The 20,008-nt window shown below is 35.9% G+C and overlaps 1 protein-coding gene across 4 annotated transcripts in view; it reads left to right on the top strand.

Moving 5' to 3' along the window:
- The window catches only part of NME7 (NME/NM23 family member 7), a 266,701-nt gene that overhangs the window by 22,501 nt on the left and 224,192 nt on the right, over positions 1 to 20,008 (top strand). Inside the window, exon 1 of one of the 4 annotated variants that reach the window (XM_032631246.1) lies at positions 8,964 to 8,982. The exons of 2 other annotated variants lie outside the window; for them this stretch is intronic. Coding sequence is in view for 1 of the 2 variants with exons in the window: in XM_032631255.1 (XP_032487146.1) it covers positions 18,167 to 18,190 (24 nt within the window). In the remaining variant the exon portion in view is untranslated. Of the gene's footprint in view, positions 1 to 8,963; positions 8,983 to 18,143; positions 18,191 to 20,008 lie in introns of those variants that run through there. One more of the 4 variants, XM_032631255.1, reaches the window with a different exon arrangement.

Raw genomic sequence — 20,008 nt, 5'->3', positions numbered from 1 at the left:
AAACTTAGACACTCTTGGTATAGAAAAAGGTATTTTTATCAGACTTCGATTTATGTCCTGGTTCTGGCACTTAATAAATGTGGTTACTTAACCACTCTGTGCCCCAGGTTCCTATTCTGGAAAATGGGTGCAATCATAACAACCTCCTAGGGTTGTTGTAAGGACTAAGTGCAATAATATAGGCAAATAACTATGGTGCATGCTACATAGTAAGGGCTCAGTAAGTGTTAGCAGCTCTAATAATAATACTGATAATAAATTAGAGTTATGTTATTGTTATGTTGATGATGATAATGATGATATGTTTTGGAAGATATTTTTCCTCTGGGAATTTTTCATGAAGTTGCTAGATTTTATCTAATACATTTTTGGGGGGACTCTTAAGTCATTAGTTCTTTTGCTCAAATTCTGGTCTCATAACTCCAAGTGATTACTGTAATAATTAGAAGCTCTGCCTTCACTTCAAAAATCTGTTGGCCTAAATGTAATCTTATTTTTACCTTGAAAAGATTCCTGCCTTCTCCCATTCACTTTGGCTGGAAACTTTGAAAAATCTTTGCTCAATCTCTATTTCTTATTCCCATATCGCTTCCCTTTCTGTCACTGACTTATTACTACTTACTTAAATCTGTCTCTTGTATCCATCACTTCTCTTCATTCTTCCTGTAACCACTTTTAGTCCCGAATTAAGACATCTGATTTGTCTCCTAATTGGTCTCCCTGATTTAGAATCTTTATGTTCTCATCTGTCCATCCATACATCCAGCCATTATATTGGAAAACATTTATTGAGCACCTACTTTTGCTAGATACTGTTCTAGATCCTGGCAATAAGCTTCCTCCCTCAGGAGCGCATATCTCTACTAAGATGAACTGAAACATTAACCTCATGATTGTATTTCTCTACTCAGACTGTTCACTAGCTCAATGATTCACTATTTTCATTTCGTTTTTAAGATATAAACATATCACTTGTTGAACTTTTATGTCCTTGTACAGCTGCATCCTCCCAGGTTGCCAATAATACTCACGCTTATTCCCAGCTTTGTGCCCTTGTGGCTTTTGTCATGATGATCATATAGACAGACTGCTCTTCTTCAAACGCCTGTAGTTTTGTGTCATACAACCTATCTCTGAATTATTTTTGTATTGTTTTCTTGCTGGTCTTTTTTCTTTTCTTTTTTAAGTTGTTTTTGATGTGGACCATTTTTAAAGTCTTTATTGAATTCGTTACAATATTGTTTCTGTTTTATGTTTTGGTTTTTTTGGCCGTGAGGCATGTGGGATCTTAGCTCCCCGAGCTGGGATTGAACCCACACCCTCTGCATTAGAAGGCAAAGTCTTAACTACTGGACCGCCAGGGAAGTCCTTCTTGCTGTTTTTTCATGTGTACTGGTTTTTATTTGCAATTTAGAATGATTGCAAAGCACCTGACGATGAGGATTGTTATTTTGACCTCTGTATATCCCCCTTTCTCCCACCTGGGACCTAGGGCCGAGTCTAGCAGGGTGCTTATTCTATCCCCATATCAATTCAGTCTGTACAGAGTGTGCTGGAGATCATTCTATGTGAGAGGAACCTACACTGTCAACATATTTTATAGGCCTCTTCTTATATTATTAAAAACAGAAAAACTGATGTTGAACTTTTTAGTAGTACTCAGACAGGAGGAGCAAAGTACAGTGTCTGGTGGTATATCTCTTCTTCCCCTCCCGCATCACTCGTGTTTGTAGGGGTTAAGTGTGGATACCTCAGTGGCCACTGAAAGGGAATGGGCCTCATAGGTGTTGAGAAAATACTATTTTGTTTGTACAGTGATTAATGAAACTCATGCTTGTTTGAGTGCAAAAATATATGTATATGATTTGACTGATGTACATTTAAAAACTTGTAAATATATCAGTGACAAGCAATGAGTAATAACCTAAATTACTAGATATGCAAGGTAACGTTTTATAAGAAGTAGAAGTAAAGTAGTAAGATATAGGAATACGTAAACAATTAATTTTTTGTAATCTTACAGCAACAGATAAAATGGTCATGTAAAAAACCTGCTCAGATATGTTGAATTAGGTGTTGTGTAAACAGTTTTCAGTAGGAACTGGTTCTTTTTTTTTTTTTTTGGCCACACTGTGGGGCATGTGGGACCTTAGTTCCTTGACCAGGGATCGCACGCACACCCCCTGCATTGGAAGGGCAGAGTCTTAACCACTGGACCACCAGGGAAGTCCCAGGAACTGGTTCTTATGTGAACCTAAGATTGAAGTATTGACCAGTTATTGACTGAATACCGACTTGTAGAAGGCCCTGGGATGTGCACTTTAGGGATATAAAAATTAATGATACCCTCATTTTGTCCTCAGGAACTTACGTTATAGTAGAAAGATAAGCTGTGTATATAAACAACTATAAATATGCTTCCAAAGGCTCAGCTAAAATGCAAGGGGGTTTCAGAGTATTGAAAAATGTCTTTCATTTGGGAGGCTCATGGAAATTTTTGTTGAGCAGGTGGAATTTGCATTGTGTCTTGACAAGAAGATACGTGAAGATTTTGAAGGAACTGAGAGAGAGTGTTTCAAAAGTTTAGGAGAAGTACCATAAATAAGGAGATAATATGGTACATCTCATTGATCTAGGTCTGCAGCGTATTTAAGGGTGTATTTCAGCAGCATTCAGAACTAAAGTGTGATACATTTTTGGTTTGGTCCCGGAAAAACTAAATAGGCCAGTTATTTACTTACCATTTTAGAGTCTACCTGTACTTATCTTTATTCATCATCCAGGAAGAGCCAGCCAGTTCTTCCTAGGATGTGATGATGGGTAAGAACTAGTTCCCTGATTTTTCCCCTCCTCAAATAACAGTTTGTGCTTGGCTGTTGACCCATCCTTGCATAGGTGGTTCCTTAAAAGGAAGAGGAAATTACAACTCTGTAGTTCAGTGGTAAGAAGTGTAGCTAGTTAGAAGACTCACCATTTTCCTGAGTGGGTGGGCTTTTATTTTGGCAAATCTGTGTGAGACAGATCTTCTTCTCTTTTTTTTTTAATAGCTTTCACTCAATAAACAGAGGATTCAATAAAAGACAGTTTAGTTTGTGTCAAAATTAAATTGAAATTTGGAAGAGTAGAAAAGAGGATGAAGGTAGAAGGACTAGAGTAAGATGAAAGGTATAAACAGTTTTACATTGCTTAGATATTAAAAATTTCCTTGTATTAAGTAATAAACCAAAATGCAACAGAGGGTGCTTACTGCTGTCCAATCATGAGGAGAACTAGTATTTTAAAACTTCAGCCAAAATTTCCTAGTTCCTTACAGTTGGCTAAAGTATTTTTAAAAATAGTAATGAGAATATTTTGTTACACTTATATTGATTTATAGAAGACAGCTAAATTGTGAGATCCCATAGGAAATGAGGGAAACTGCAAAAGTTCAGTCTCAGTTCTTGGGCAAGTGGGAAAATGTAATGAGAAATACGCTAACAAAGCTTGCAGCAAATTTGATATAGTTTTTAAAGTTTGCCAAGTACTTCATTGCTTGCTGGAAGAGAAAAAACTTATAAGTGGCATTGAGTTATGATCTCATAGGTTCAAATAACTTATACAAATAAATATTTAAATAGTACACATTTTAAACTTGGTGTTTAGCTATTAAACTAGTTCTGTAGAAGTGATTGTTCTTGCTGGCTAGGATATAATTGCTTAATCCCAGTGAAGGGTTGTATTGGCTGTTTCACTGGACTCTGTTTTAGATACTTGATTTCAGAAACACTGCTTCTTTCTTTGCTTCATCTTTCTATGAGGATTTTAAGCAGTTTGACTATGCCACTCAGTCCTGACCCAATAGCATGACAGGCTGTTTCCTTACAACCGCATTGAACTACAGAGTCGTAATTTCCTCTTCCTTTTGAGCTACTACACTCACGCACGGATGGGTCAGTAGCCAATGTGAATTAAAATACCCCTCAGAAATGATTTCTTCCATCTTTCTGAATATACAATTGTTTCTCTCTGTACTGTCTGTTTTCAATTCAGGCAATTCAGGCACATTTATTTTAGTGATTGATATATTGCTTGGTTCCGGTAGGGAAAATCCTTTTTTTTTTTCTCCTTTTTGAGGGTGGTGAGCCTGAAAGCAAAAAAGAGGATGTGAAGGGAGCAGTGGGTGGTAATACAATGTTTTTCAAAGGTTTTTGGCTTTACTTATAGCTCATAAAATCAGTTTAGTGGGTCTCTATCGATGTTTGAAAAAAAGACTGGAATAAAAAATATCTTAGTAATCTGAAAAAGAATGGATATATATGTATAACTGAATCACTTTACTGTATACCTGAAACTGGCACAACGTTGTTAACCATTCTCCAATATAAAATAAAAATTAAAATAAATTTAAAAAAATAAAAGAAGAAAAGAAAAAATATCTTAGTACACAGTGCATAGTAAGGATAAATATTGCTGCGTGAAATTTATCAGTAACATATTTACATGTATGTGTATATTGGGTCATAATGTGAAGTTATTACTGTAATAGTCAAAAGTTTGAAAGCTACTATTATAATGGGTTTTTAAATATATGGAAAAAATATGATAATAATTGTTCCTAAATTGCATATACTTTCTGTAATTTTATAAAATAACTAATAACTATGCATCTTTTCTCATTTAGAGTCTAAGCTCCTTCATCAGTCTTACTCATTCAACTTTGTAAATGTTTTCCACTCCTATCCTCTGTGCCCAATATACTAGGTACTTTGATGACTCTCAATTAGTATTTCTCTCTTAACAATGATGCTTTGCATTCTATAATTGTAAGATATGCAAGCAGCAGCCATTTAAAAATTTCACCTTTGACAATTTCAGAAACTAGACGTACAGTACTGGTTTCAGACATATAATAGATGATTGGTACATAATGTCATTACGTTTTTTTTTTTGGCTGCGTTGGGTCTTCCTTGCTGTATGCGGGCTTTCTCTAGTTGCAGTGAGCGGGGGCTACTCTTTGTTGTGGTGTGCGGGCTTCTCATTGTGGTGGCTTCTCTTGTTGCAGAGCATGGGCTCTAGGTGCATGGGCTTCAGTAGTTGTGGCCTGCAGCCTCAGTAGTTGTGGCTTGCGGGCTGTAGAGCGCAGGCTCAGTAGTTGTGGCGCACGGGATTAGTTGCTCTGCGGCATGTGGGATCTTCCCGGACCAGGGCTCGAACGCGTGTTCCCTGCGTTGGCAGGTGGACTCTTAACCACTGCGCCACCAGAGAAGCCCTGTCATGAAGTTTTTTTTTTTTTTCTGTACGCGGGCCTCTCACTGTTGTGGCCTCTCCTGTTGCGGAGCACAGGCTCCGGACACGCAGGCTCAGCGGCCATGGCTCACAGGCCTAGCTGCTCCGTGGCATGTGGGATCTTCCCGGACCGGGGTACGAACCCATGTCCCCTGCATTGGCAGGCGGACCCTCAACCACTGCGCCACCAGGGAACCCCTGTCATTAAGTTTTAAAAGATGCATTTCTTTGAATAACTGAAGTTACTTGGGATAGTCTTCTCCTCAGTTACTGTTTTGGGGCAGAAGAATCCAAAGTATTGTTCTTCAAGATGCATTCCTGAATAACTGTTAGTTCTACTACATAGAATTGTATAAGTAGCAGAGATACCCTTCAAAATAATGGAGGTGAAATAAAGACATTTCCAGGCAAACATCTGCTATGTTTCTGAATCCACACTACCACATCATACTACTGTTGCCACTGTAGTTTTTTCTCTTCTGCTTTTTTCTATCCCATGAACTGATTTTCATTCCCTAGGAGTCTTGTATTGACCTTGAGTAACTCCTTTTCCTTAATCTCTTACAACACATCTTAAATGCAGTTTCCAGAAACATGTAAGAAGGGCCTCAGTAACCTTGACAGAGTCCTTCTATAACTGTAGAATGTTTCCTGTTCTTTCTTGGATTGAGGCCAGACAGTTTTCATTGTTAGTGATCTCCTCTGATTTATTATTGCAGCTGGCTTTTGTGCTCAAATGTACCTTGTAGACAGGCTACCTTTCTCACTCTCTCTCATCTCTGCTGCTCTTTTGGCTGACCCAAAACTCTTCATTTTGATATTTTTCCTGATTCAGTTCTTTTGGTATCTGGAAATGAGCATTGATTTTTGGCATCAGACAAACGTTTCTTTGAATTCCAGCACTGGCCCTGACTAGCAGTTTGATCTGTGTAACCTCTGGACAATTAACCTTAATGTCTCTGAATCTCTTTCTCATGGGTGAAAATTGGGGGAGTACCTCCATGATAAGTTTCTGGTGAGGATTAACCTAGACAGTGTATTACCTACCCCTAATGTACAGCTAGTTTATCTCCCTTTTCCCTCCCTATCTGCTTGAGTCAGTATTTGATTCTAACAGTTGTGAGAGGTAAATAAGATTTGTAAACATTGATTAAAATAGTAGCAGTTTAGAGAACGCTAAAAGAGTCATAAGTACAAGCAATCAGATGTAAACAGTGTATCCCATTGATTTATGCAAGATTATGATAGTTGGTACCGTAAAAAAACAAAACAAAACAAAACAATAATGGCTCTGCCTTCCTTCCTTCCTTTTCTTCTTTCTTTCTTTTTAAGCATTTTTAAGTGTTCAGTCTTTAAAGGTGGTAACATTTGTGTCAGTATGTATTGGGCTGATACCTTATCTTTCCAATATCCTCTGGAGGCCTTATCAGAATGAAAGGTCCCTGGAAGAATAAAGGACTTGTTAAGGGGCTCTATTACAATGGAGCAATTTATAATCAAAACTCCTCTTCAGAAACCTTGTAGTTTATTTTTAAAAAGCAATAAAGATAATTTTTTGCTATTATCATGTATTATTCAGAAAGAATTCATCTTCACTTAACATGTACACAAACGCATATATACCCATGAACTCATCCTTTACCTCAAGTACTTATGTATGGGGGTACATTTCTAGCCATATTAATATTTTATTTTGTTTCTTCTGCATTTATAATTGATGTGGGATTAGATAATGAGTATGATTTTCAATTTTTCCTGCCTTTCTCCCAGGCTTATTGCTATCAGGAATAAAAATTTACTTGAAAATTACCTTAAGTAGACATTTTATTTCACTGTTGAGTCATTAAATGAAGATTTAGATAATTTATTTGAAAATTATTTCCTGTGTTTTATTTTAGATACCAGAGAAGCCTTGGACTGACATGCTTTCTTATAAGTACATATTTCTCTCTTTTAAATAAAATATAGAACATTTCTGCTTTGCTTTGTGGAACTGGAGGCAGATTCTTCAGATTTTACTCCTATTTCATAAACATTCACATAGCTTCTCAGATTTCTTCTTGGTCCTGGAAACTAGTCACATAATTAATTTTGCATCTTAGAGTAGTTAAATGGTAAGATATGATACCTGCTCTTTTGAACATATAGGTTGTTTATAAGTATAATGTCCAATATGACTTTAAATATTATATTAGCTATAGAATGTAAGTGCTTTGTTATTATTTTCCATAACATTTCTGTGTTTCCATGCTGAGCCAAAGCACATGGTTTAAGTTTTCACATCTACAATTTGCAGCAGTAATTTCATGTTGATTAATGTAATCTGTGATTTTTTTCCAGTGATGCTTTTCCTTTGAGAAGTTTGAATTATAATACTAATCATTAATGTGTAATAGATGATGTCATAAAATTTAGAAAGAAAATTGTTGCTCAATTTTGTACTGGTAAAAACAGACCCATAACTTTGAGCTCCCTAAAGGGCAAAAATTTGTACTGACTCTGGTTTACTACATGTCCTTTATAAAAAATTACTTACAGATATAACTATATATGTTCAGTAGCTATACTTTTCATAATAAATACAATTTTAGTCACATTTGTGGTTTTCTGTTTGCCACAAATTCTTTTTTCCTTTCTACTGGTTTTTTCTGCCAAGACCTTTAAAGAACTACTTACTAGGATTTGCTGCAGTGCAGGCTGCAGCATCACGAATCAAAAGAGGCCCTTCTTGTATATCAGAAAAAGGCCAGTAAGGGAGATGAATGTGTGCAGTGCAGCTCGGAAGTCACGTGTGGCCCTACAAGCCACCATCACTGCTCTAAGACTTAGGCAACAGAAATCCTAGGGCTTTATATACACTAAGTCATCTAATTCCCACAACTACCCTAGGAGGAAAGTACTATTACTATTCCCATTTTATAGGTGGGGAAACTGAGGCTCAGAGAGGCTCTCTCCTATCTTGTCCATGTCACCCACCCCAGGTCTGTCTGACTCTATAGCCCGTGTTCTTAGCTATCCTGAAGTATTCCCCATCTGACCCCAAAAGAAAATTCTTTGTAGTTTCCTGGATTTTCTTTTCAAGCAGCACAGCTCAGAGCCATGTCATTTGCTATAGGCTACCAGCAAATGAGAGAAGCAATAGTAGCGGCAGCAGGCTCAATTTGGCACATGCATTGCCAAATACTGATAATGCCAGGTCCAATCAGTATTTGTTGATTGATTACTATAGAGTCATCAGAAATGGATTGGTTCTTTTTTTTTTAATTGAAGTATAGTTAATTCACAATAACAATACTGTGTTAGTTTCAGGTGTACAGCAAAGAATACATACATGTATTTTTTTCAAATTATTTTTCATTATAGGTTATTACAAGATATTGAATATTGTTCCCTGTGTTACACAGTAAATCCTTGTTGCTTATCTATTTTATATGTAGTAGTATCTGTTAATCTTCTACTCCTAATTTATCCCTCCCCCAACCCTTTCTCGTTTGGTAACCATAAGTTTGTTTTCTTTATCTGTGAGTCTATTTTGCAAATAGGTTCATTTTCATTATTTTTTAGATTCCACAGATAAGTGATATCATATAATATTTGTCTTTGTTTGTCTGACTTCACTTAGTATGATAATCTCTAGGTCCATCCATGTTGCTGCAAATGACAAAATTTCTGGAATGGCTCTTTCTGACCAGTAATATTGAAGTGTATGAGGCCAAGGTACAATTATACTTGGTGGCACAAGCTTAATAAAGTTACTCTTGAACTAAGGGATATTTTTAAAAGCATACGCGCATGTGAAAGATTGTTAGTTTCACGTGACCCATGTAGGGCTGGGCTTTCCGTTTTACATATGTATTACCCAAAATGAATGACTAGACATAGAACTTATACTCTTCACAAAAGTTAACTCAGAATGGAGTACAGACCTAAATGTAAAATGCAAAGCTATAAACTCCACTGCAAGCACAGAGAAAGCACAGTGGTTAACTTCATCTAGTGTTGGGTCCTGGCCAAATGGTGCAATGAAAAGAATTGTTAAGAGCATGATTGACAAGTCAAGGAATCTGCGATGGATAGGAAAGGAAGCGAAGGAAAGAGGCTGGTGGGTTGGGGATGTGTGAAAGGGCTGCTGCGCTGGAAAACCTGATGATATAAAAGAGGGAGAAGCTGAACAAACTAACTGTAAGGACAGGAGGATATGGGCAGTGAAGAGAATGCTTGAATCCCTGAATTTGGTGGTGGAACACCTTCAGGTAATAGCAAGGGTCGGGGTGTGGCTACCTCATCTGTATTAATCCCGTCCTTTCTTCTAGCATTATCTGCAAGTTCATTCATTATCATGCTTTAATCAACGTACATATGGTTTTAAATTTACCTGTTTTACTAACGAACATTATTATTTCTATCGGTTATCACCTATTTTTCAAAAAGGAATTGAAAGAAGGAAAAATGTTTTCAAAATGAATGGAAGAAACTTACCTAAGTAATCAGCCTGTACATGGTATAAGCCTACTATTTAAAAAAAAAAAATGACTGAACTGGGAGATGATTCATACCAGAATGTCATTTGAATGGACAGCAATTTTCATATGCTGCAATTTAAAATGACATTTTTCTTTTTTAGAAGGCATTACAAAATAAATTTGGAAAAACAATCTAAGGTTTTTTGACATTTAAAAATGCATACCATCAAAGGGAAATTAAAAATAAAGGTTGGAAAGTGCTTTACAGCACATTCTGATGACTAGTTATATAACCAGTGTAAAATGGGTTTTGAGTAAGATGAGAGAAAAATTAAATGACCTACTTAACTGAGTCAGTTGTGATATAGTAGAACAGTGAATTCAGAGCCAGGAGTTCTAAGTTTTTAGAAATAAATAAGAGTAATGCAACACAATAGTTTTTTATTTTTCTATTTTTTATTTTTTTGGTAAAAAAAAATAATTTGTGTGATTGTTTGACTGGCTATTCTCCGTGCTAGATTATAAGGTCTATGAAGGCAAGGGCGATGTTTGTTTCTAATCATCATTGTCATGTCTTGATGTATCCTAGTACCTAGCATAGTACCTAGAACATGGTAAGTGGTCAATCTGTTGAATACACGAATTGGTGGATGGAAATCAGATGATGTATAAAGGTGTGATAGCTTTGCCTTATCCTTTTCATCATGTAAGTAGTGAGGCCTCTACTTAAATAATGGTAAGATTGTATGTAGAGATATAAATAGGTTGAAGCAAGTCACTTTGACAGTTGTAAGCATTTTATTAATTCAGAGAATACTGAAATACACAGTTTGAACTGTAGACATGAGATTGAACACACTATCATACAGCCCTTCAAGTGAATGCTCTAAAATCTAAGCTCTAATTTTAAATCCTGTAAGAGCTGGAGATGTTGGAGATGCTCTGAGATTAGAAAGTCATCACTTCACCCTGAAATTCTGATCTTTAATTTTGCTGATTTGCTTCTGATCATTAATCATTCTAATTTATTGACAATGTTAAAAATTCATTGTTTTGTTTACTGTTGAACATTAGCCAGCGCCTTTTGGTTCTAACAGGAGACCTTTTCAGTTTTCTACGCTGTGTATCAGACCCTTTTACAAATGTGCTCACATTAATTTTTACAACTGTTTGTAATCGGTATGATTTTTCTCATTCTCCAAATGAGGAGACTGAGCATACAGAACTCCAGGACCGTGCTCCAGACACACCACCTGTTTTTATTTTGGCTAATGCTTACATTAACTGAAAGTCAAACCCAAATTTTAATAGAATATATAGAAACTACCACATACGACTGTGCTTTGTATTAAGAGGCCTGTATAAAACTAATAACATTTTCTTTTAAAAATCTGAGTGACTTTCCTTTTTCTTCGTTCTGAAACCATGGTTTCAGATTTGTTCTCAGTGGATTTACCTCTTTCTGTATAATGCAAAAGGATATTCTCCTCTCTGCTTTTGTGTTGGGGATTTGCCCTCTGTTACTTTCTCTGCATTCCACCTGTACTCGAGAATGCATTTTGCTTCAAAGCATCCCTCCCCGAACTCCAGTCTATCTTTCTGTCTGTTTTATAAGGGGAGGGGAAGAGTAAGTTTCATATAAAATTAAAAAACACTATATATGTAATTGCTCACCAAAAGTTCTACCATGTAAAACACTTTAAAATGAAGATTTTTTATAGGGAAATTTATTTTTTGTACTGACTATATAAAGTTTAGAAAATACAGAGAAGTAGGAGAAAAATAAATCTTAGCTTGTAATGTTAATTTTCCCATTCTTTTTGTATCATATATCTGATATGTAATTGTTTACAGTGATTTTTAAAGGGCTGTTTTTATGATTTTTATGATTTTATAAACAAATTTACATTGGGAGAACACAGACAATAACAATATAAAGGTGAGAAAAAAACTACAGAATGCTGCCACCCAAATTTAACTGTTTATATCTTAGTGTATTTCCTTAACATTCATGTTATACTCTTTGATTATTTGTTTGTTTTGTTTGTTTTTTGTATTCACATTCTGATTTTATAGTATAGTTGGTAGAAGAGAACTCCAAGAGTTCTAGATGATATATGATATGAGGGAGGATCTACTGACAAGTAGTATCTTTGCTGGGTGTTTAGTTAGTCCTTACCTAATTAAAGAGAAAAAAAAAAAAACTGGCTTCAGGTCTTCAATATAATTTGAAATTAAACTCTAAAGAAAACTATAAATTAGAAAACAATTTAACCCCTCTTGACGTCAAATAATAAAAGTAACACAAGCACCAAACAGGGTCAACCAGGGCAGAAAGGTGTAAATTGAAAAGGACCCTCTCCAGTCCCCCGACCCCCTAATGCACCGTGAGAGAGATGAGTGTGTGCAGTGTGCCCCTAAAGTCATCATCACTGGCTTGTCACATTCCTGAGTGTCCTTCCAGAACACTGTTCCCTACCAATACTACGGTATTACGTTGAATAATAAGAATTTGGGTCATCATCCCTCAAGTTCTGGGGCCATGAAAATGAATGCTCATTAGGTTTCTCTGTGCTGATCTTTAGCAATAGGAACGGAACCACTTTTGTTTAGGATTAATAATACTCTGATTACAGTTTCCCCACTCTGCCTCGGGTTTGGTTATTGTTTACATAACCACTGGCTTGTTGTTTCTTACTCTTTGCCATCTTGCAGAACCACTGTGCTTTTTGCTGCTTAACGTCTCTGTCCCCTTGCTGTCCCCCAGCTGCAGCTCATGAAAGCTCCTCTTCCATTTTTTTTGGCTCTCTTCTTAGCTTTTTGACTATAGTGTGATTAGGGGAGGAAAAAGTATTCCTCAATCCTCTTAGGGTCCCCGGGTCTGAAATTTAAACTGACCAAGACAGATTAACAGGAGAAAAGCATACACGTTTATTTAATATAAATTTTTCGTGACATGGGAGCCTTCATAAGGAAATGAGGACCTGAGGAAATAGACCTGAGTATTTTTATGCTGGGTTTGATGAAGACTGGACAGTCTTGGAGGAATATGGTAAGTTAAGGAGTAGGAGGGAAGGTAAACTAGGGGAAACTCAGAGAGGGCTGTTTGTTGGGAGTTTCCTCGGTGTCCCTTTGCTTTCAAAGACGAAGGGTATAGGCAGGGCAGCTCTCACATGAGGGTTTTATGACCTATTTCAGGGAAGAAGGGTTGGGTAAAGGTCAAAGTGACCTTCCTGCTTCTGTTGTTCTCTCAAACTCCTTCGGCTTAAAATATTCAATATGCCAAGGTTTCATATGTTGGGAGTAGTGTGTTTCGAACCTTATAGTGTGGCTATCTGCTTATAATATTAAGAAAATGAGATGGCACATTGGTGATTATTTACAAAATTGGAACAAAGTGTGCTTGAATGTTTTATTATGTATAAATTATATTTGAAATGTTCAGAAGAAGGAAAATGATTTAGCTTCTTTAAGAAAAAGTCTCATTTTGCTAGAGCATAATCTTTAAATGTTCTGCATAATGGTATTTCTGACAGAAATGGAAATCTCTGTTGTCCCTGTGATCATCCAGGCAGTGACATTTTCATCCGAAGATCTGGCAGAAAACTGGAGGTGTCCCTATGTGTGACTAAAGTGTTAGTTTCTTCCTCTTGAGTTGGCCCTGGAAGCCCAGTATTACGGAAAGATCTGAGTCATAGCAAGTGGAGTTTCAAGTTTTAACTCAGTCGTTAACTAGCTCTGTGACTTTATGCGAGTTATTTATATTTGCTTGCCTCAGTTTCTTTATCCATAAAATGAAGGGTTTGAACACGATGATATTCAGCTTTGAGATCACTGAAAAAAAAAGGAATGGAGTTCTTTGCTAGGTTTGCCTCAACTTAGCTGAAAATAAAATTCTTAAAATTTCAAAGGTAACTTTGGGTTAGGTGTGTGGATGTGAATATGTGCTTGTGTTTGTGTGTGTGTGTGTGTGTGTGTGTGTGTGTGTGTGTGTATGTGTAGTGAGGCAACTAGTTGAAAGGCCAGCCTGAATGAGATGTTCAGATGTACCATTGTTTTCTGCCAAGTTCAGATGTACCACTGTTATATCTCTAGACATCTTTTGACTCTAGGAAATAACTAAAGTTTCTACTGCAAAGGTTAAGGTTAAATCAAGTTTGAATACAATTTTTACTTGGCATGATAAACCTTTTCTCATAGAGGAAACAATACTTGCTTGAGAGTTACTTTCTTCTATTTAATAGAAATTCTGTTATTATTCATATATAGTTTTTTAACAATCTCATTGAGGTAAATCACAGTTATAGATGAAGGAATGGGCTAATTGTTTGAGAGATTATGAAATATTTTTTCTTTGTGTGTAGGTGCTGTTGTGAAACTCTATGCCAAAACTTCAAGAGGTCAGACCCAAGAGCTTAAGCATTTTTGAAATCTTGTGGACATAGTTATTGTATCTTTTTCTGTGTGACAATTATTTATCAGAGATTTATTGAACTGATCTGTAGTGTTGCAAACTCTCCTTTTGACATCGCATTAGGTTGTTTGGTTTCTGATGGAATTTTAAAAGTTAACACAACTCTATTCTTTCCCCTCAAAAGTGTGACCTCTGGTATCTATTTACTTTTTTTCTTTTTTTACAATAAAAAAGTAATTGTTTTTATTGTTTTTTCTTAGAGGTCATGACTACGTTAGAATATAGTACTCACAGTGAAAATGGTTTCAAAGCAGCAAGTTATTGGCAACACAATATATATGTGTGTGTGTGTGTGTGTGTGTGTGTGTGTGTGTGTGTATACTTTCTGTAATTTCCTAAATAACATCTGCTTTGTAAAATTTTGTTTGGTATCATAAACTGATGGTATTTTATTTTACTTTATTGTAAAACAGCTTTATTGAAATATAACTCATGTGCCATAAGATTCACCAATTAAAGTGTACAATTTAGTGGTTTTTAGCATATTTATCATTACAGACAATTTTAGGACATTTTCATTGCCGCAAAAGAGTAATACCATACTCATTAGTAGTCATTCTCATCCCTCCCTCCCTGAAAACCCTGGCAACCACTAACCTACATTTTGTCTCTAGATTTGTCTGTTCTGAACATTTCATATAAGTGAAATCATATAAATGGAATATGTGATCTTTTGTAACTGGTTTCATTTATTTAGCATAATGTTTTCAAGATTCATCCATATTGTAGCATGAGTCAGTACTCCATTCCTTTTTATTGCCAAATAATATTCCATTTTATGGACATACCACAATTTATCCATTCATCAATTGATGGACATTTGGGTCACTTCCACTTTTTTGACTATAATAAATAGTGCTGCTATGAACATTCATGTACAAGTTTTTGTATGGGTGTATAGTATATTTTCAATGAATAAAGCTGTTATGAAAATTCATGTACAAGTTTTTATATGGGTATATACTATATTTTCACTTCTCTTGGGTATATATCTAGGAGTGGAATTGCTGGGTCATATGTACTCTATGTTTAACATTTTGAGGAACTGTCAAACTGTTTTCCAAAGTAGCTGCATCATTTTACATTTCTACCAGCAACATATGAGAGTTCCATTTTCTCTGCATCCTCACCAACATTTATTATTGCCTGTCTTTTTAATTATAGCCATTCTGGTGTGTGTGAAGTATTATCTCATTGTGGTTTTAATTTCCATTTCCCTAAGAGCTACTGGTATTGAGCATCTTTTCATAGGTTTAATGGCTATTTGTATATCTTCTTTGGAAAAATGTCTACTCAGATCCTTTGCCCATTTTGTAACTGGGTTGTCCTTTATTATTGAGTTGTTAGAGTTCTTAATACATTCTGGATACTAGACCCTCCCTTATCAGATATATGATTTGTAAATATATTCTCCACTTCTGTGGGTTGTCACTTTGCTCCCTTGATGGTATCATTTGGAGTCCAAATTATCTGTGTTTTTGCTGTTGTTGTTTTGTTTCATTTTTTGGTCACTTGTGCTTTTGGTGTCTTGTCTAAGAAATCATTTACTAACCCAAAGTCACAAATGTTTTCTTCTAGCAGGTTTTCTAGCTTAGCTCTTGGTGTTTAGGTCTATGATCCATTTGAGTTAATTTTTGTATAAAGCGTGAGGTAGGGATACAGTTTCATGTATTTTTTGGCCTGTGGATATCCAGTGGTCCCAGTACTGTTTATGGAAAGACTGTTCTTTCCCCATTGAATGGTCTTGCTGCCCTTGATGAAAATCAGTTGATCATACACATATGAGCTTATTTCTGGACTCCCTTCTATTAGATTAATCTATATCTATTCCATGCCAGTATTACACTGTCTTGATTACAGTAGCTTTGCAGTGTTTTGAAAATAGAAAATGTGAGGTCTCCAACTTTGTTCTTCTTTTTCAAGACTGCTTTAGCTCTTCTGGGTCTCTTGGGTTTCCATATGGGTGTTATATAGGTTTTAAAATATAGTTTTATATTTAAGGTTTTTTGGGTATTTTATAAGGACAGACCTCACTGACTCTTGATTTCTTAAGATTCTGAAATTGGGATATAATTGAAAAGAGATATTTTGTTAAGTATGTTTGATGTCACAGGGAGTAACCTGATTTCCTTATCCTATTTTGTAATAATCCATACCCTTTCTCCTACATGTTTGTTATAGGTTACAAAATTGACCCTGTCTAGAATTATTTAACTTTACATAGAGGAGTAGTTAAATAAATCAGTTCATCATTAGTTTAGGCCCACTGAATGCTTTCTTTAACACTGACTTTTGCATCATTTTATGTAAGTAGTGCTGTTTAGTGGGACAAAACATGGGCTTTGCAAAGTATGAAGAACCAAAGTTTGAGGGCTGACTTACTCATTTCTTTGCTTTGTAACCTTGGACCAGTGTTCAAATTTTCTGAGCTTTACTATCCTTGTCCGTGAAATAGTATCCCTACTTCTGTCAACCTACATTGTCTGTTGTGAGAATGAAATGAGATAATGTATGTAAAGAACCTGCTACTTAGTAGCTACTCTAAAAATTATTATTGTCATGCTTAATGGTTATCATTAATTTCTTAAAGTTTGAATGGCACTAATTTATTAAACATTTTGAGAATTGTTTTCCTGTTGTCTGAGCACTAGGAGATGAAGAAAGGTCATTCTAACAGAACAGAGGGTGAAAAATTGAACAAAATGTCTCCAGTTTGTGTGCCTGTTAGCTTAAGAGACATTCTCTTCACTGATGTTCATTGGAATTTGAGAAAAGGTCGAGCAACTGATGTAGGAGATACTTTTTTTGCTTCACATAATTTGAAGAATATTGTCTTCCCCTCACACCCTTTCTATTCTTATTGATCTGAATTCAAATTCTACTTATTTTATATCCCACGAGACATTATTGTTATTTTGTATATGCATTATTTATTTAGATTTACCCACATATTTACATTTCCATTGTTTTTCAGTCCTTCTGTTCCTTGAATCATCTTGAATCATTTTCTTTTTTCCTTCAGAACTTCCTTTAGAATTTCTTTTAATGCAGGTGCATTGGCAATAAATTTTCTGTTTTTCCTTGTCTAAAAATATCTTTATTTTACCTTCACCTCTTGAAGGGTAATCTTGCTAGTTATAGAATGCTGTGTTGGCAATTACTTTTCATTCTTGAATTTCTGATTGATTAAAAAATAGATTCTGGCTCTCTGGTGAAATTATTAATCTTGACATATATTTTTCATACCTATCATTGTTATTTTGAAGCCTTTTCAGATAATAACTAGGGTATTCATGGATTTCTTTCTATTGTCTGTTTTTTTTCTCTTGGTCTTTTCTTGGTATATCTGGTAGTTTGTCTTTGAAAGCTTGACATTGTGTATGAAAAGCCGTATTTCCATTTCTGGAGATGCAGGGGGCTGGAATGGAGGAAACATCACTTATCATAATTGAACATTGAGTGAACACAAAACTTGTTTCAAATTTTGTAAGGATCTGTTTACCTTTAGTTTGCCTATGCTCCTGGAGTGTAATGCTCCAGGAGTCACAACAGAAAGGCTAGATAGTTTATCAGTGGTCTCCTTTTTGGTGGGTTTGAACTCTCATTTTCCTCCCTCCAGCACTGTGATGCTACTGAAAGCTCATTGAACAAACACAGCTTTGAGCTCACTTCTCTATGGTTTCCTTTTCTTCCGGATCTTTGCCCCTCAAGTCTTGTCTGCATTGGTAGGCCCAAATTTCAGTGTTTGTCTACTTATCTCCATGACACTGTCAAAAGCTCTGCTAGCTTCTCTGCTTCTTAGCAGCCTTCCCCTGCCAGCTTCTTGGGATTCTCAGTCTCTTGTCCAGCTTGACTTAAGTCTCAGCACAGGTCCTCAGGTAAAAGCAGTATAAAGAATGCTGTGCTCACCTCAGTGAACTTCCTGTCTTTCTGAATCTTAGATCATCAAATCTGGCTGCCTTAGATGCTCTCCAACGTCATCAAACAGGTATATTTTTTTAACATCACACTTTCCTAGTTGTTCTTGGAAAGTAGCATTGATTTGCTCTAAGCTACGTTGTCAGCCAGAAACAGTACTTCCTCAGTTTGTTTTCTTTGTATTAAAACTGTTTTCTGGATGATGAATCATGAAAAATTCTACTACCTGCCTCAGAGTTAAAGAGTGTGATTGGCAGCTTTTGTGGTTAAGGCTGCCTGGATAAATGGAAGTGCCAAGTTTCATTGGTTTTTCATTTGCATCACTTTCTTTGCCCTTTTACCTTCAGTTAGATGTCTCATCATTTCTTCCATTTCATAATTTTATTTTAGTGAAGGCAATATTTCAATGATGTTTTTGAGTGAATGAATATTTTAATATAGATAGTAAAAATTTTAATAAACCACTAATATTTAAATTTTATATTAAAAAGAGAGTATAATACTAGAATGCACAGTGAAACCTAAATTTTAAAAATCTGTATTAAAAAATAAAAAAAGCTGTATTTATAGGCATCAATATGAAAAATAATGAATGAAGAAAGGCTTGTTATAGTATATCTCTTACCTTTGTTCTCTCTTGACTAATAAACATTTAAATGTGTCTTTTGGATGATTGTGGGAAAAATAAAATAGTGTCTTAAAAGCTATCTCAATTATAGCTTATGATTACAATCATAAATATAACTAGACATAGTACTATTAGAATTTATAAGTGAATTATTAACATAAAAGGAACCCGTCTATATACCATAACCAGAGAATCAGATGCTAAATCCAGAATTAGCAACAAAACCCTTAGATTCCTTTCTTGTTTATGTCCTCATTTGCTTATTATGATGAAGGACCTTTGGGGGCTAAGATATTAATAACATATGATGGGAAATCCTGCCTAATAGTCAAGGAAAGAGGGCCATTCTTTGACTTAACGGTTTCATTGTATGCACCTCACAGATCTTCAACTAGAGGGAGCTGAAGTGATCAAAGGGCCTCAGCTCCTGTGCTCTGGAATCTACTGCTGCTTTTGTTGTTAGGACATGCTTCCCAAGGGCTGCTCCCAGCCCATGACTGAGAGGAGCAGGGATACTAAAGCAGGCCTGTCCCTGGAGGTCAGAGAACTCTCTGAGGGCTAACTGGCTTGTGCACCGCCCAGTGGTCTTTTTTTTTTTTTTTAACATCTTTATTAGAGTGTAATTGCTTTACAATGGTGTGTTAGTTTCTGCTTTATAACAAAGTGAATCAGCTATACATATACATATATCCCCATATGTCCTCCCTCTTGCGTCTCCCTCCCTCCCACCCTCCCTGTCCGACCCCTGTAGGTGGTCACAAAGCACCAAGCTGATCTCCCTGTGCCTTGTGGCTGCTTCCTACTAGCTAGCTATTTTACATTTGGTAGTAGTGGTCTTGCTGAACCTTCCTTAGTCTGTAGAGCAGTCCAGAAGGATTCCACCCAGTCTTCCTTCACTCTCCTTCACTCAGTGTCAGATTTGTACTGTGGTCTGTCAGCCTTCCCTGGATCCCTCCCTATTTTCTCTTGTAGGAATTTCCTGTACAGAATTTCTCTTACAGAATAGAATTTTTGCATGTTTAATCCTGTCTTGGCATCGTGTCTGCTTCTCCAGGGACCTAGACTAACACATTCTCTCACTGTTTCTATAAAAAAATACTATCATGTGAAATTACTAAGGAGAGTAAAGATGCTTACTATAATTTGAATGACAACAATATTCTAATACTGCTGGAGTCTTAAATTTAGAACAGTTATGTTCTAAATGTAATTGAGAGCTAGCCACTCAGAATTTTTTTCTCATACTAATTTTCTTTTCTT

Source organism: Phocoena sinus, chromosome 1 (genome assembly GCF_008692025.1).
Source record: "Phocoena sinus isolate mPhoSin1 chromosome 1, mPhoSin1.pri, whole genome shotgun sequence".
NCBI lineage: Eukaryota > Metazoa > Chordata > Mammalia > Artiodactyla > Phocoenidae > Phocoena > Phocoena sinus.
This window is presented reverse-complemented; position numbering and strand designations above follow the sequence as displayed.